Source organism: Dermacentor andersoni, chromosome 3 (assembly GCF_023375885.2).
Source record: "Dermacentor andersoni chromosome 3, qqDerAnde1_hic_scaffold, whole genome shotgun sequence".
Classification (NCBI taxonomy): domain Eukaryota; kingdom Metazoa; phylum Arthropoda; class Arachnida; order Ixodida; family Ixodidae; genus Dermacentor; species Dermacentor andersoni.
The window spans coordinates 60,945,077-60,961,953 of NC_092816.1; the positions used below are offsets into that span (position 1 = coordinate 60,945,077).

The 16,877-nt window shown below is 46.4% G+C and overlaps 1 protein-coding gene across 3 annotated transcripts in view; it reads left to right on the forward strand.

Annotated features, from left to right (window-relative positions):
• Positions 1-1,186: 1,186 nt before the first annotated feature.
• LOC126547073 (uncharacterized) overlaps positions 1,187-16,877 on the forward strand; it is a 198,173-nt gene continuing 182,482 nt past the window's right edge. The window contains exon 1 of one of the 3 annotated variants that reach the window (XM_055062915.1): positions 1,187-2,188. In XM_055062915.1, the coding sequence (XP_054918890.1) occupies positions 2,135-2,188 (54 nt within the window). In that variant the 5' untranslated portion in view covers positions 1,187-2,134. The remainder of the gene's footprint in view (positions 2,189-16,877) is intronic. The other 2 variants (XM_055062920.1, XM_050194925.2) reach the window with 2 other exon arrangements.

The window sequence follows — 16,877 nt, forward strand, 5'->3', positions numbered from 1 at the left end:
ACAGGTATGTGGAAACTCTTCTCGACTTTATTTTACTGACCGTGGTGGGTGCTGCTGGGGACTGCTTGCTCCTTTGCTGAGTAACCCACACACAGGACATCATTCCTGTACTGAGCGGTCCACTGTTAAAGGGAACACTTGAGTGTAGAGCATATGTCCAGATTTTCCTCTCTCGGAAGAGTACAATCGCTTATATTTGCAGCAGATTAGTTGTGGTTCGTAGCTTTGACTCCTTTCGACACACCTGTGCAGTGCGCGGACGTTGCTTCCACAGCCACTTGCAGCTAAGGGGCGCTCGCAATGTGAGATCCGCACGTTTGGGTGTTCTCTTTAACAGTGAACCGCACTGCAGATAGCGAACGTATACCTATCTACACTACCGCTCAGGTGTGCCGGTGGCCAGTTATGTTCCCTATGGAATAATGCAGTGAAACAACAAATGGTACCTGAATATTCTCGCTGCGAAAAATATGCGCATTCAAACGCATAATTCCTTCGTGAAAATGGAGCTTTCTGCGCCTTCTTGGTGTTCGGCGCGTCCACTCGGTCTGCTCCTTGCCGGCTAAGGTGGGCCTGTCTTGGAGATATAGTGCAATAGTAAACTGGCTTATCTCAGAGATGGCGTGATAAGCAATTTGCCGATCTCTGTGGCGGTGTAATCAGCAATCCTTTAGATCGCGTTGGTCGCTTGGTGAGGGTTTCCGAGTCTTGCCGATGACTTGCCGGGCAGGCACGGCAAATCATCTGTGCTGCAAGACTCGTGCTGCAGAAGACGTTGCAGAAGATGAAAAGTTCTACAGCGTTTAAGTAGTCGCTTCAAGAAAGCTTCGCTTCACCATCGATTTCAAAATGTGCTTTCGAACTGCGTAATTATATTTTTTTAATGTTTGGGAGGGGAAAATAAACGTTGGAAGGGTTATGTCGAACGCTAAGAAATACGACAGAAGACGGTAGAAGACGTGTGTATGGATGCATTTCCAACAAACGAGGGATTGTTGTCGAAAGTACAAAGGGATATCTCGACGTTTTCGAAAGCATGCCGAAAGACGTCACCGAAATCAAGCCGAGCATTATCTAAATTTAGTCGAAAGGTATTGAAACATATCGAAAAATAACAAAGAAAGGGAAAGGTCAAAAGGCTATTTTTCAACTGACCAAAAAGTAAATTTCTTTCTGTGCATAATACGTATTCCCACGCGACGCTTTTGACCACTTTGACGGCGCGGGAGGCACTTAGTGTTGCTAAAGAGCGCATTACAGCGACTACCACATTTACCGACGTGCTGTTGGCGGTAATCCGTAGATAGGATGGGATAGATAATCCTTGGTTAGGAGACGCGCTACAGACACCGCTGTACGAAATCTCGACATATTGGCCACTCGCTAACTGTGGCACAAGCTAAATTCTCTTGATCTCGAAAATGTCGTCTGCAGGGAAAGCTCCAACGGTCGCGGGCAGCGCTTTGGACGCGAGTTCACCCGAAAAAAAAAAGCAGAAAGAAACGAAAGCGAAAACAAAAGCGAAAGGCGAAGTGAACGACGCTCGCCCCAGAAGCGGGCGGCGCTCTTCGCACCACAGCCTCCCGCTTGGCGTCGACCAATGGCCGATCTCCCGGCGCCGTGACGTCATGGCGTGATCGATGCGCAACATCTGAGCCTATATAACGGGGAACCGATTCCGTTGCCGGGACGGTCAGACTTTCTCTGCCGCCTCAAACTTCGAAACCGACGCGGACGGACGGGCTGCTCATTCCCAACGACTCGCACAAGAGAGAACGCGCGCGCTTCTGTCGTGTCGCATCGGCACTTTTTCTTGTTTTCGCGGCGCTTTCGATGCTGCTAAGTTGGCGACGACAGGAGGCAGCGTACGATCCTTGAAGGCTCTGTCTTTGTTTCTCGTTTGTTTCCTATCTTTCGTTCAAACGAAAGCAAGAATAAGGGAGGGTGCGGATCAACACCCCTCCGGCTGGTCATCCCCGTAAATTTCCCAGGTTCTTCCGTCGAGCAGAGAGGAGGATAAGAGATATTTTTTTTTACTTTCTGTGACGAACCGTTCGCGGTGATCGCTGTTTGTTCAATCCCCCTTCCGTACAAGACGTTCTCTTGAGTGACTGGGAGACGTCACAGAGACACCATGCGCCACCCCTGCGCATTCGTCGTCGCTTTCAGCGTGGCACTGGCGCTCTTGGTGAGTGAGGCAGACTTCTTTGTCTTTTTGTTTCATTTTTTCTTCCTTTTCTGTGAAATATTGTAGAATATGATAAGTGGAAATGTTGAGTGGCTTCTCTGTGGCCGGTTTGCCTCTGATCGAGGCTTTGCTTGTGTTTGAACGCAGCGAAATATTTGCTTATCATTAGTTTGCAAAACGGCGAAAGCAGGCTGCGCAACGTGCGCTTCGAATGCGCAAGATTCACGCCAAACAGACGTATATTTAGTGCGTTATGTGTGAACAACGTCGTCTGGAACCGACCGAAATTTCTGCCTTCTGTTATAGTTACCGTTGTTGTGCTAGTTGCTGTACTTTGAATAGCCTATCACAGAAACAACATCTGAAAGAAACTAAATACAGGCCACCTTCGGTGAAACTATGTTTCGTGCGGGTGAATTACGTTCAAAGGAGAATGACCCTCATATAATTAATTAGTCACGTCGCTGTAAACTAAGCATTCGCGAGCTCGCCTCAAAAACACGAGAAAGAAATCCCGTGGCTTGCAAACCGCGCTATACTCTACTATGAGTGCCGTTAAAGGTTAACTGGTGAGCTGTCCGCTAATACCGCGGTAAGTGTTATCTTACGGCATCAGTGCAGGACGCCGACCGGACCGCAGTGTGTTGTTCCTTCTAAAATAGGATTTTGGTTTGTTTCCATACATGGGCTGGGATCGGCTAGCCTCAGCATGTAAACGCGAGGGCGGTGCTAAGTGGCATTACGTTTAAGACAAAAAAAAAATCAATGCAGTGGCGCGCTTGCAATGCCTATGAATAAGATAATGTGCTTCTTTGCACCTGTATTCTGCATTTTTTAAACAGTGCGTATTCAGCGCTCTTTTCCCGTTTTCGTAAATATGTCCGGGGAAAGTTAGCTTATCTTCAAAAATGCGATTACGGCATACACTTTAGAAATGTAGCACTATTGTCGTTTTCTGCAAACACGCTTTGTGATAAAAGTAAGAAAAGAGAACCCGCGCTATCCTTTTAACGCACGAATGTGCTTCGATCGAGGACGCCCGAGGAAAGAGATAAGAAAGTTTGCCCGAGTACGAGTCCAGATTTTTTCTCGTATCCTTTTGCACAATTCCACTCGCTTATTGTTACGCCGTGTGAGCCTGCGAAGACGTTCTTTCTTTGTGCACTGATAAGGAATCCTGGTTTAAGAAAAGTTGTTGCGAATGTTTTTTTTTTCCTTTTTACACAACGCATCGATAGCGTATAATATTCAGCTCTAAGTATGTTGTGATTGGAAAGATCTGTACTGAAATATTCGTATTAGGTTCCGCCTTTTGTACCTCATCGGTTAAGATAACTGTTTCATGGCAGCATTTGATCACGTGAACGCGCCTCATTTTGACGATCAGGGCATCTCGAGGTTATTACAGCGTGCGAAGCTTGACTAGCGCTGTAACTAAAATTAAATGGCAGGCAGATTGCAGATGACCAAGCCACAAAACATCTTATACAGCACTGTGCTCTATCTACTGGTTTTATTAAAAACGTATTGTTGTTCTTTATTGACTTGCGAAAGTATCGGAAGTTTGGCCACTGATGAGCTCGCTGCTCTAAAATCGTAGCTACAAACAAACAAGAAACACTTTGTATTGATAATATTCGAAAGGTAAGGAGGTTAGCGGAAGAAATATATCCAGTTTCCTACCTTGCACTGCAAAAGAAGTAAGGGGAGCCAGAAAGAAAGAAAAAGGCACAAACAGAGAAAGAAGGGGATAAAAGAAAGCGTAAGAAAATTGATTCTACTTACTAAAAACTTCACATGAACTTGCAAATTCATACATCTATGGGTAATGCGTTGTCAGCGCCTGACATGAGACGAGCATTTGTACTCTATACTCGTGCTGATACAGCTTAGCACACAGTAAAATGCATAAGAAGCCCCTGACGAGGAGCAGTTATGAGGACATCAAACTGAAATAAAAAAAAAATAACATTACACCAAGGCACGCAAAATGACCCGTAATATTCTATCAGACTGCAACGCGACTTTCCCGTGTCAGTGAGGTTTAAAGACCTGCTTTCTCTCCTTAACTCTCTGCCGAAGGAAATAATTACTAGCTGGAGACATAATGTGAAAATGGTGAGGCTGAATAGTAATCGCTGTGCACGCTTGCTATCAAGTGAAATAAAATAAGATGGCACTATTCCGTTCAATTCAATTACCTTTATTTTTTTCTTTACGTGAAAGGAAGGAGCATTCACTAAAAGCTACTGCATACAGCAGCTTGACGAGGAGAATGCGCCCTCGACACGACGGTAACGGACCGATTAAGATACATATACATACAACCACAATGAAGAATTAAGGTACCATGGCAAAGCGGAAGAAATACAAAAGAAAATAAAAAAATTTTGTCTGTAACACGCGAATGAGCTGCGCATTTTTCTTGGCTTTCAAACACGGAGCGCACGGTTGAAACTTTTTCACGTAAGTGGGAGAGGGGGGTGTTGGAGAGCGGTGATGTGGCCACAAACACAGCTCGTTTGTGGCTTTACACTAACCTGGCCAGTTCCCTCTTACAAATGCGTTCTATTAGAGTAACCAACAAACAGTCGCATCACAATGACGACTGCATAAAAAGTGGTACACAGCTTAGAGGAACGGTCCTTTGAGAATCCATTAAAAAAAAAGGAGTTCTTTCTGATTCCTCTACTTGAGACAAATTACATAAGTTGCGCTACAGCTGTTGACAACAAATTACTATACAACATCCTCGCGTGAAGTGCTTCAGCAAGGAACTTAACAATGCTAGCAGCCAGTTTTAGCCGGTTAGTTCGCGGATGGTTAGCGTACCTTCATGCTACAATCGGACGGTGCCGCAAATCCGCAGCATAGCTTTATTTGATGTCGTTACGTTTGGAATCCGACTCCGGTGAACAGGCCTACTTATTTACGATTCTGCCTGTCCTTAAGGTGAATGCTTTCCCGTGAGCTCATTCAGCATGAGTGCCTTCTAATGAAATAAAGAGAGAGAATGAATTTTAGTAATGCAGGGTAGGACAAAGGCAACGTGCACGGAGAATTATCGTGCTCCGAATGCCGTCGACGTAATGGACTGGTAGTTTGTGGGCCTTCCTGCCGTAATTGCTGCGAGACTTTTATAGGCTTTATCGTTGGGCAGTGCCCGAATGTTGCATGAATTAGCAGTCCCGCCTGTCCCGGGCTCAGGTTACTTATTCTATAATTCATTATATTGTGTACTTATGCTCTATTCAATCAGTGTCATATATTCTACACCGAGGACTACTTTGCTTGTGGGAAGAGAACAATAAGAGTTTCAAGCCATTTACCGAATAAGTCGGTGTTACCAGCGTTTCTCTGCGAAATGTTTGGCAATGTCATAACTTCAGCAAAACATTAACAGAAACTTGCGTGGTGGAGTCCCTACCAAAATATCTGTAGAAAGTGCGCAGGTTTTAAAAAAATGGCATCAGGTAAAGGCAGGTCGTAAAAAGGTCAAATTTAAAACAAGCTAATAGCGCAGTCACTTGCAGTTCACATTTAACTTAATTAAGCACAGTCTACAACACAATATATACAAGGTTACACAACAAGTTGTGTTCATACCAAGGATATCTTAGGCACACTTCGCAGAAGGTTTAAAGGCATCTTCTTTTATAGTAGTAAAAAAAAAATCAGTTGATAACTTGTTCTTGTGCCTCTTTTCTGTACGTCCAGTTCTTTCGAGTTGTTCTTAAGGGGTCAACAATTGATTTTTTGGGAGAAATCCTGATTCAGTTATGACTTTAGGCGAGCATGGTGCCGCATTCCACCCTAATTGGGTAGTCTTGAGTTCCTTCCCGTGCACCCCTATTATTTTATGTTTAAAAGGTGGCATTCTGTCACCACACCGGCCGCCGTTGCCCAGTGGGTGTGGCAAAGTTATGTGTTATGCAATCACAGGAACTGCCCCAACAATAATTGTGCATTCGCTTTTTATCAAATGCTTTCGTGGCGCACATTCAGCTATCAGTTCGGCGCGGATCTACGATTACGGTGCTGATGATGACTGTGGAATTGTGCGTGCAAACATGAATAGCTATTTTGTCAGAAAAAAAAAACGTAATTGGCGCATAGGCTGTGGTGACTAAAAGGAAAAAAATTATCTGGAATTGTCATGTGGCGCCTATCAGATTTCCAAACAAAAGAAATAATTTTCACAAGTCCATCGCAATGTGTCGATGCGGTCCGATATCTTCAACTGCATTATGCAACTAGAAGCCGCGTTACCGATGTTCATGACAATCGGAGGGCCCAGCACCAGATAAAGTACACCAAACTATCAGCCGCAAAGCCGAACCAATCACGACGCATGCAGTAACGCATAACTTTTCTCCTTCTTTTTGAAAGGAAAAAAAAAAGCCTCAGTTTAGCCCGAAAGGCGAAGCTTCCATTGCGATAGCAAATTAGCTGGACAGCTATACGAAGCAAGTATAGTAATTTTATCAGCCGCGTAAACTTGTTAACATAGGCGGACTATCTAAATTAACAAGCATGGTGTCACGCGCTCTCAAGCAAACATGAACTCATCTCACTCGATGACCACGGAAACTCGCTGTCAAAACGCTGGAGCGAGGAAGCGCGGCAGCAGCAGCGAGCGAATCGACCTTCGTGTTGCGTCTCGCATCAACGCGAGCTAAGCCGCGAGAACACAGCGCGCGGCGGACTGTGTCCCCGTCGCAGTTAGCTTTCAAGATTCAGCGGCCCGGGCGGGTGCGCGACGCCCCCCCCCCCCCCCCCCCAACCTTCGTCCCGGGGCCTCGCGCGACGGAAGTCGGCGCGCTTCCTCCCCGCTTCCCTCCATTGCGTGCGCGAGATGGAGCCGGGATTGCCGGCTCACCCTCGCAAGCTTTCACTCGCACATACAGCATACGGCGCGCAACGACAATTTTATCGCCCTTGTATTTTATACGGAACCGCACGGCGACGCAGACGACAGAAATGCGCCTTGAGTGTTCGTATGTTTGCTATCGCAATAATAACAATTGTGCGCGTACGTATAAAAATGATTACGCCGAAACTGACGCAATACGCAGCTATAAAAGGCTTACTGCGCGTGACATTGCTCCAGCTATCCCGTCACTGCAATATGAAACAAAGCTGTATTTTTTTTTCGCGGAGGTAGGGTCTGTGTCAAGTTTTGTAGCTCCACCAAGTAAAGTAAACTCGGTTACTAGCAGATTCTAGCACAGAGGTTTTGATTCCACAAATAAGCAAACCAAGGCTTGCGAGAGAGTCTCCTAAAGTTAGGTCTGCTAAAGCCATGAACAGCGCGCACCTAAATCTGAAATCTACGCTATCCGCTTTTCTATAGCTCCCTTTCTCGCGCTCATCTAGCAGCCGCTGAAGGCCGTGCAGAAGAACCTAAGAGAGCTATCGGTTAAAAAAGGACTCAGCAAGACGAAATGAAGCCTGTTTCTTGTTGCTCCACTGCCAACGAAAGCTTAAACGAGCTGGTTCGAAATCTGACGGCATTCACTACGCATCCACATTCGGTTCTGCGGGCCGCCGCCGAGAAACGAGACGTCGTTAACGGACGCGGCTTCCTGAATCTGCCGGTACAGTAGAAGTAGCAGGAATAACGAAGGATTATTCCGCATGAACGTAGATCCGTTGACTTGCCGTGGACAACTCCTTAACGACTACTTAATCTCATTTTTTTTTTTTGCCCTCACGCGATTAGAAAGAAAGAAGGCACAGCAGGATAGATACAGGAGTTGCTGTACTGCCGCGCTAAAAAAACAAAAAAAAAAGTAAATGAAAGAAGCGATTACACCTCGCATGGTCTATGATATGTCTACTTCATTTTTCAGACTTCCTACAGCAAAGTGGTGGCAGTGTGTGCCATTCTGTTATCAAGTTTATAAAGATATTAGCCGGGTCTTGACCTCTGCACTCTTAGATTTAAGTTTTTCATTTGTCGCTTTGCTTTCCCTTCTTTCAAAAGAATAAAGAAACAAAAGCAGCCGTAACCGTAGCTCGCGGACGTGATGCGTCGGAAGATTTCGTTCGTTTCGCTTGTTCTTTAACCTGAACGCGCAGGTGGGATAAAAACGAAATAAAAAAACGAAAAAGCGTACAGCGACGCTTGTTGACGGATTTTGCAAGAGGCACCCGGTAAATCGAGATTATCCGCGTTCTTCCGTTCGACTTTGAGGCCAGCACGCTCGCCGTGGATTCGCATTATATCTGCGTCGAGAGCGCGGAAGCCTGGATCGTCGAAACGCGTGTTTTGAAACAAAGCGGATGGAAGTCCGTCATCATTTCGAAGGGAGGACACTGTACGAGAGATATCGCGACCGGCATGGAATTACATCCAAATTTATCCAAAGGAAAACAAAAAAGACTGTTGCTGCAGCAGCTCAACTGCCTAAAGAATGTGCGGAAGATGCGCGCTTCGCGTTAACAACTTGTTGACTTGCGAACTCTACAGCGGTACAAGGGATTCAGTTCGACTCAGTAAGCCGCTCTTGCTCTGTCCGCGTTCTATCTTGTTGTCGTAGCTCGGAGGTTTTGTGTTGTCACTGATTTCCGCAGGACTGTGGTGCAAGTGTTCTGTATTTAGGGAGCCTGTTGTGTGCGACGTTTCTACGGGTAAGGTTTATACCGACGTTGAGGTGGATTACGTATTACGTAGATTACGATTACGTATAACGGCAGGTGAACGTGAGCGCTTTCTTCGTTGTGTGCTTCCCCCCCCCCCCCTTCTTCCTATCTTCTGTTTCTATGTTCCTGTTTCCTCTTTTCTAAAAAGTGTGGGGCAGGCGTTGTGCCCCCTTCCGGTGGCAGGTGGCAGCCTGCCCCTCGCTCTCCCTCGCCTGTCAAGTGTAAATAAGTTTTCAACTTATAATAATAATAATAATAATAATAATAATAATAATAATAATAATGACGATGATGTTACGATGCTGATGATGGTGATGATCATAATGTTGTATCGCCGAGTGACCTGAACAATTATGCAAGACAAACTAACCTATAGCAGTGAATCATTTTTTTAAAACGGGTATGGAGTAACGTACAAAGCTGCAATCATATGTAATCGCGATTTCGTTGCCAGGGAGAGAATTCGCGCAGCCGTATATTCAACGCAGATAGCATCGTGAGTTCTCATTCGCAGAAGCGTAACGATGCCTTTTCCTTCCGTGGCTTTCGCTTGTTTTGAACAGAATGGGGCTTCGTCTCAGAACGGACGAATCTTTCATAGCTGCACCTATGAAGGCTACGCCTCATCATAGACAAAGCGCCACTTTTTTTTTTTTAATGCAGCGACGCTGTTAGCCTCTCGTCGGTCGCAATTTTTCGTGTTCACGGAGAAAAATGCGGGCCGATTCCGAAGGTGGCGCAATACCGCGCCGACCCGCGGCGGAGGTAGCAGGCTTCATGCACTCAGCAAAGTGAAGCGAAAAGTCCATACATTATTTGAAATCACGCATACAACGCGCAGAACAGCATTCGTTTCATCAAAGAACACGCACAAAACAAGCCCCTGAGCCGCATAACTGACGATAAGGTGCTCCTGATAACAATGACAAGCACGTAGCGCTCCCCGCATACCTTTCCCGGTGAAGGTTACTGCTGCGCAAGCTGCCACGGTGACGGCAGCTAGCGACTGATTTCATTGTTGTAGCACCACCACGGGTACGCAACTCATAGTTAGGACTGTCGAGGAGCAGCGTGAATACGAGGAGCGGGAAAGGGAAAAAATTCACGCATCAACTCATATGATAGTTGTCTAAGTTCGCACAAGCATTGTGCCACTTGCTCATCTCCACGCAGCCCGGTGTCATTATCAACGTTGTGGTACTTGATGTCACCAGTATAAAGCCTTTTCAACCCTCATCGGTCGTTCGCTTATCCTGTCGGATAGCGAACATGATAAGGCAGGCTTAATTAAGACAGAGTTCATTACTGCACTCGAAGCCACGACTATTGGCGTTAATTAAGGTGAAGTTAATTAGCCGCAATTATTATAGAGCTAATTAAGGCACCCGAACCCTCAACCTTTGGTGGGAGTCGAACCCATGACCTTTGGTGTTAAGTAAGGTGAATTACAATTAATTTAGCGATTATGTCGCAAAACCACAACTACATTTGCTGAAAAGGGTATAAAATGCTTTATTGAAATGTTCATTTCACTTTGCCGAGCGCTTGTATAGCCTCTGCCTTACGTGGGTATGAGCCATCGCATTTTTTGCAAGTATGTCGAGCAGCCATGGCCAGTGGAGTCCTGGAATGAGAACACCACCCACTCGACCTCAAGAGCAACGACTAAACGACAAATAAATGATCTCTGTCACTTTTGCTTGCTTACAGGGTTATGAGCCATTGCTTAAGGGGGTATAAGCCGCTCATTGTCTTACGTGACGGACTAATTTCTCGTTGGGTAGGCATATAAATGCTTACTTATTTAAAAAGAGACGGCAATACATCCAGTGGCGGCGTACTGTCAAAATTACCGTTACTGCCATTACTGCCATTGCTATGAAGCAATGAAGCATTGCAAACCCCCGCAGCAGTTGTAGCGGTGGTTTTCAACAGCTCCGCTATACATACACTTCCGGAGCGCCGGGATGGCGAGCCAAATTTTTTACTCGAGTGTGAGGATTAGGCAATCCACGATGCACTCTTCCGATTCAAGTGAATATTGAAGTCGTATTGCTGAACATTTCGTACTTCACACTTTCGTCTTTGCAGGAGGAGGAGGAAATAAAGAGAGAAGGCAGGGATGTTAACCAGAAATGCGTCTGCTTGGCTATCCTACTGTCGGGGACGGGTGAGAGGGAATAGAAAAATGAGGGAGGGAAGGGGGAGGGGGAGGAAAGCCGCGGTGAGCTCGCACACGAACGCGGAGGGCCTGAGTGAGTCAAAGGAGTTCACATAGGCCAGTCGCCCTCAAGAAAGACAAAGGTGCCTTCGCAGCTTTGTGGGCCGACGAGCGGTGGGGATGGTGTTCAAGCAGCACCTGCACAAACAACGGCGAAATGCGATAGATAATGATTGTCTTTCCGACTGAAATCGATGGCAATGGCACAATAGACATTCGATATTCTCTTCCACGTCGAACAGGTCGCATGCAGCACCGTCGGTCATTCCAAGCAAAGTAGTGTGCGCCTTCGTGAAAGCCACTCCCAACCGCAGCCGGTACAGAAGCGATGCCTTACGTCGGTGAAGCCCGGGTGGAGGTCGGAGGTGGAGCGAAGGGTTCCGTTCCTACACCCTGGCGCGCCTTATATTTGCGATGTTCTACTCTGTTAAAGAGAGCTTGCGTGCCAGGTGACGGAGCTGCCTTGCAGCGTATGTCCTGGAAAGAGGAATGGGAACGCTGTCGTTGTTTTTGATGAGACTCTCTGGCAGCTTTTGCTGCTTGATCATATCCACTGATTCCGCGATGGCCAGGTAGACACTGGAAAATAATTTCGTGGCCTTTCTGTTTGACGTCGTGATGAAGTTTGACGATTTCATATGTTAGCTGTTCGTGAGCTCAAAGTCTAAGAATTGACTGCGTGCCGTGTAAAAACAGTCTCGATTCGGAAAACACAGCCCATGTACCAGGACTCTCTGTGTCAATAAATTGAAGCGCACTGCGCAGAGCCGTGAGTTTTTTTGCAGACGCTCGCTATCGCTTATGGAGTTTGTCTGTCATTGCAGAAAGCAGTCGTGAACAGGCGTGATGTCTGAAACCACTGACAAAAAAAAAAAAAAAGATTGCTCCCAATCTTTTATCTTAAATACTTTCGCGGTCGACTCTTGAAAGGGTACGGTTGGCCAGGCCTCGGTTCTATTCCTATTGGCAAGGGAAAACAAAGCAAAAGCGTCTCACTTGATACGCTTGTAAGACAACCTTAAACTGTGGCAGCTGACAGGTTGGACTAGCACCAACAATAAGTTAATTATTAAGGAAGTCTCCTAGAGGCTTTCGAAATTGAGCCGCCACCGTAATGGTTAAATAATGTACGGTTTTCGTATTCTTAACCTAACGTGAAAAGCGGAGAATGCCTAAATGAGAAGAGGGAAGTATAACAGCGAAATAAATAAACGTCCTTTCAACGAAGAGAACCCCCTTGTTTCCGGGCCCATTGTTTCAAACGTGTCTTGCATAAAACAGCGCGCCAGGGACCGCGGGCTGTGCTGGCGTTTTAGACAATTTCGCGGGCGCTCTTTTGAGCATGGAAAATAGAGCTGCTGATAGAGTGTAACGCGTCGCAAAAAGTGAAAACGACATTTTCAAGTGTTCTCAATAAATATTGTATTAACTACATCGCCATTTGGTTAATACTGAATAAGTTCGTTAATTAATGTGTACTGGTCACCCAAAAAATATGAACGAGCTCAAAAATACTAGAGAGACAGAGAGAGATGGAGAGAGTTGCCCTTAATTAAAATATCATGTCTGGCTGACGATAAGGCATACTACTCGGGGAGATGGACGGAAATTATTATTATTATTATTTGTTTTGAACACATATACACATAACACATATACACAGGTATCAGGAAAGGGAAAGCAAGGAGCAGGCTGGCAACTGCCACCGGAAGGGGCACAACGCCTGCCTACTCTTCTGAAGGGAGGTGACAGCAACACAGAAATGTGACAGCAACACAGGAATGTGACGTGCATTGTGATAACACGGATACACAAACGGCACATACACCCGTACAAGCACGCTTACTCAGAACTGTTCATGAATGCTCATTAGGGACCGTAGTTCTGAAAAATGTGACGAGCGCTTTTGTTACGCCAAATGGGCCGCAAGCGGTGTTTCTCCACGGACCAAGAACCTGCCGCAGCTTGAGGCTAGAGTCATGGTGGTAAATGCAACGTCGTCTTCAGAGATTGTCTCTGTGATGAATGTCTCAGCAAGCACTTTCAAAAATTCTTAAAGCTTGCCTGTGGCGGATAGCACATATTCTCGTTCATGACCTGGTCTACCCGAAGCGGAGGACACTATACTTGCACAAGAAGTTAAAATGCCTAAATGACTAATCAACGGAAATTCACTAATTAGCTTTCTAACTAATTACATAATTGCCCGCATCGCAATTTACAAATTCTATCCGTGGAGTTCGCAAGGCGGATCCACTTGGAACGAATTCTCAGGAAGATACCAGTTTCGAGATATTAATTCCCGAACTTTGCGGAGAAATGCATTGGCGTTCCAGTTGTTAAGAAACCTTAATGAATGTTAATTCGGCTTAAATAATTTACCCGTAATCACTTTTAACTAGGCTAATTGATTTAACCTAATTTATAATCATGGCTGGTCTCACTATACTTAATCACTATCAATTAATTGTCATTTCGCTTAATTTCATCGTAATTAATCCCCATTAAACTTATTTATTCTTTATTAGTCTTAATGAACCTTATTTAGCCTAATTAATTTAATACAGTTCATCTTGTGAGTAGTTTATTGACCTTAAGTACTCATAATACATCTGCAGTGCTCGCTACATACAGTGATAATCATAAATCTCAGTAGTCATACATAGCCATAAGGCACTCGCGTATATACCGCTCATAGGACCCCATATATACCTGAGGTGCGCATCGTTTCATGCGTTACAGACGGACGGATGGACGGACGGACGGGCAGATTTCCGAGAGGAGTAGCCCTAGAATGGTTACGTACCAAAACTCATGCTTGCGTCGGCGCCACATTAAAAGAACAAAATCGACGTAAGTGGGAAGCAAAGCGGATGAGGACATACATATATATACTCGTATATAAACGCAGCTCTGCCCGCGGCGCGGTGTTTCGCGCGTCGTGTCGCAGTTACAGAGTTAACTCTAATCACGATCCGATAAGTCGACGCGACGTCAAAGTGTCATCGTCGCCGGGGCTCACTGAAGTTCTTATCTCTCTAAATATGTAGCCTTATAGCGTTGAAAATCGCGTGGAGACAAAAAAAAACGTTGTTTAGCTCCCGGATACGCCCGCCTCCGTCGCCTTAAAAAAAAAAGAAATTAAGGAAGGAAGGAAGGAAGGAAGGAAGGAAGGAAGGAAGGAAGGAAGGAAGGAAGGAAGGAAGGAACGAAGGAAGAAAAAAGAACGCCTCAGCGCCTCAAGTCTATGCAACGGATGTCAGTATGCATAGACCCCGCGTGTAAAGCGCTCTGTTTCAAACGCGAATAAAAGACGGTGCGCCCATTTTGCGTGCCCCACTTCGGAGGCTGTCACTTCCTTCTAACGTCTCATTAATTTTTGCATCTATGTTATAGCTGAGACTGTGGTATCGTAGTGAAGAATAACGCTTCGGCGAAAGGCTGCACGTAATCTGCGACGTCTCTTATCGCGTTCCTGTCAGCGTGAGGATGCAGGAGACAGCCCGCGTTCCTCTACTAATCGGAAGCATAATTCTTTTTTCTCTTTTTTTCTTTTACACTCCGTGGTTGCTTAGTGGCTTTGGTGTTGCACTGCTAAACAGGAAGTCGTGGGATGAAATCCCGGCCACGGCGGCCGCATTCCTATGGCTGCGAAGTGCAAGAACACCCGTGTACTCAGATTTAGGTGCACGCGAAAGAACCCCAGGTGTTCAAAATTAAACCGGGTCGCGAGCTCCCCAGTACGGTGGGCCTCATAATCAGATCGAGTTTTTGGTACCTGAAACCTCATAATTTAATTTTTTTTAGCTTGACAGTGACAAGAACATTATTAGAGGGTCCTGAGGAACTTGATTGGGGGGCACCGAAGGCTCCCCAATCAAGTTAGTGGCTCCGCCATCGACGGGACAGGGAGGTGGGCCCTCCGGACGGCCTGTAGTTGGTTCGTGAAATCCGAGCGCTTCAGCAAGGCGTCCCACTTGGACGCCTTGAAGGTCGTATTGAAGGTCGGAGCCCGCATTGTACGGGCACAGCCAGAGCATGTGGTCGGAGGAGCATCATGCGTGACCGCATTTGGAGCACGACTGCGGGAAGTTGGGGTCTACCCAACTAAGCGCTCTGGGGGTGAGGTAGGATCTGGTCTGTAAGAGCCTGAAAGTGACGGCCTGAACCCTGTTCAGTTTTTTTTTTAAATGTCTTCCTTTCTTACCATCCGTCACGCATAATATAGCTGAATCGGCCACTCCCGCATTGGCATAGCGCAGGCAGGGAGCCGCTCGAAATGGGGGGAGGGGTGAGTTCAGAGGCAGGAGGAGGAAGGGAATTAGAGAACAGCTGTCGATTCCCTGAAGAAAAAAAGCAACGCAGATCTATTGCACATATTGAAATCTATGTGAAGCGAATGCTTTCATTAGATACCCTAAAACAAAGAGCGATGCGTATGCAACTGCGCTTACTGTCATCCTACGAAACGTGTAACATGCCGAAATGCTTATGCCACCGTGCAGGCCACAACTCTTACGTCATGCAATACTTGGGTCTTGCACTAAACAGTTCATAAGCTACACCTGAAATGCAGACAGGCAGTTTATACGAATCGCACGCAGTGCGGGCGGTGACGCTGTGGTGTCACGGGAAGGAAGTTTGTTGTCTGTCGAAGGGAGAATGGTAAGAGGATATAGTTGTACGCGGAGAGAGAGACGGACGCGAAATACAGTAGTTAGATTGACTATATTATGCGCCCGTTTCATTCCTGCGTGCCGCTGAGGTCTCGCGGGAAATGGCGCGCGCGCACGTGGTACACACGCTCCTGCCGCGCGTCCCAGTCTTCTGACAGATACTTGGCGTTGCAGCCAAGTATCTGTCAAAGTATCTGCAAGTATCTGTCAGAGTAGCCAAGTACCTGTAATTCTGGTGGCTTAAAATTAAATTATGGGGTTTTGCGTGCCGAAACCACTTTCTGATTATGAGGCACGCCGTAGTGGAGCACTCCGGAAGTTTCGACCAGCTGGGGTTCTTCAACGTGCACCACGAGTATTTTCGCATTTCGCCTCCATCGAAATGCTGCCACGGCGGCCGGGATTCGATCCCGTGGTCTCGTGCTCAGCAAGCTTAACACCATAGCCACTGAGCAGCCATGGTGGGTGCCGGTGGCTTAGCGGTGACGACGTTGCGCTGCTCAGCACCAGGGTGCGGGATCAAATCCCGGCGGCGGCGGCCACATTTCGACGGGGGCGAAGGGAAAAGGCGCCCGTGTGCCGGGCACTGGGTGCACGTTAATGATCCCCCCTGGTGGTCAAAACTGATCCTAAGTCACCCTCGTAATGTTCTTGATGAGTCTCCCTTGCAACGCAACATCTCCTTCCACAGGCGGTTTGTGCGCTTTGGCGGATACAACTTTCGCGAACGCTAAGAGTCATCAAACACGTACTTAACGAAAAACATCTTAATTGGATTTTTCTTTCTATATTGCGGTTATGGTATATAAAGAAAGACAACTTGATTATGTTTGATTCCCCTGGAGTGCTTCTGTTCCGAGACATCCATCGTCGAATTTGACGTTCAGTGAGCTGATTTCGCATTCAGGGGAGGAGGAGAGTGAGCAGTGTGAGCACGGGGGGGGGTTGCACGGGCGCATCACAAACGCTGTCTCAACCGGTGCACTTCTGGTGCCGTACCAGTGCACGAATCGCTTTAGAGTGAAGTTGTCTTCAAATGCGATTGTCTTTAAAGTTTCATTTATAAACATATACTACAATCGCGATAACAGGAAAATGAAGTTAGTATAAAGTGCTCGGCGACTCCAAACTTGTTTCAAAATTTGTG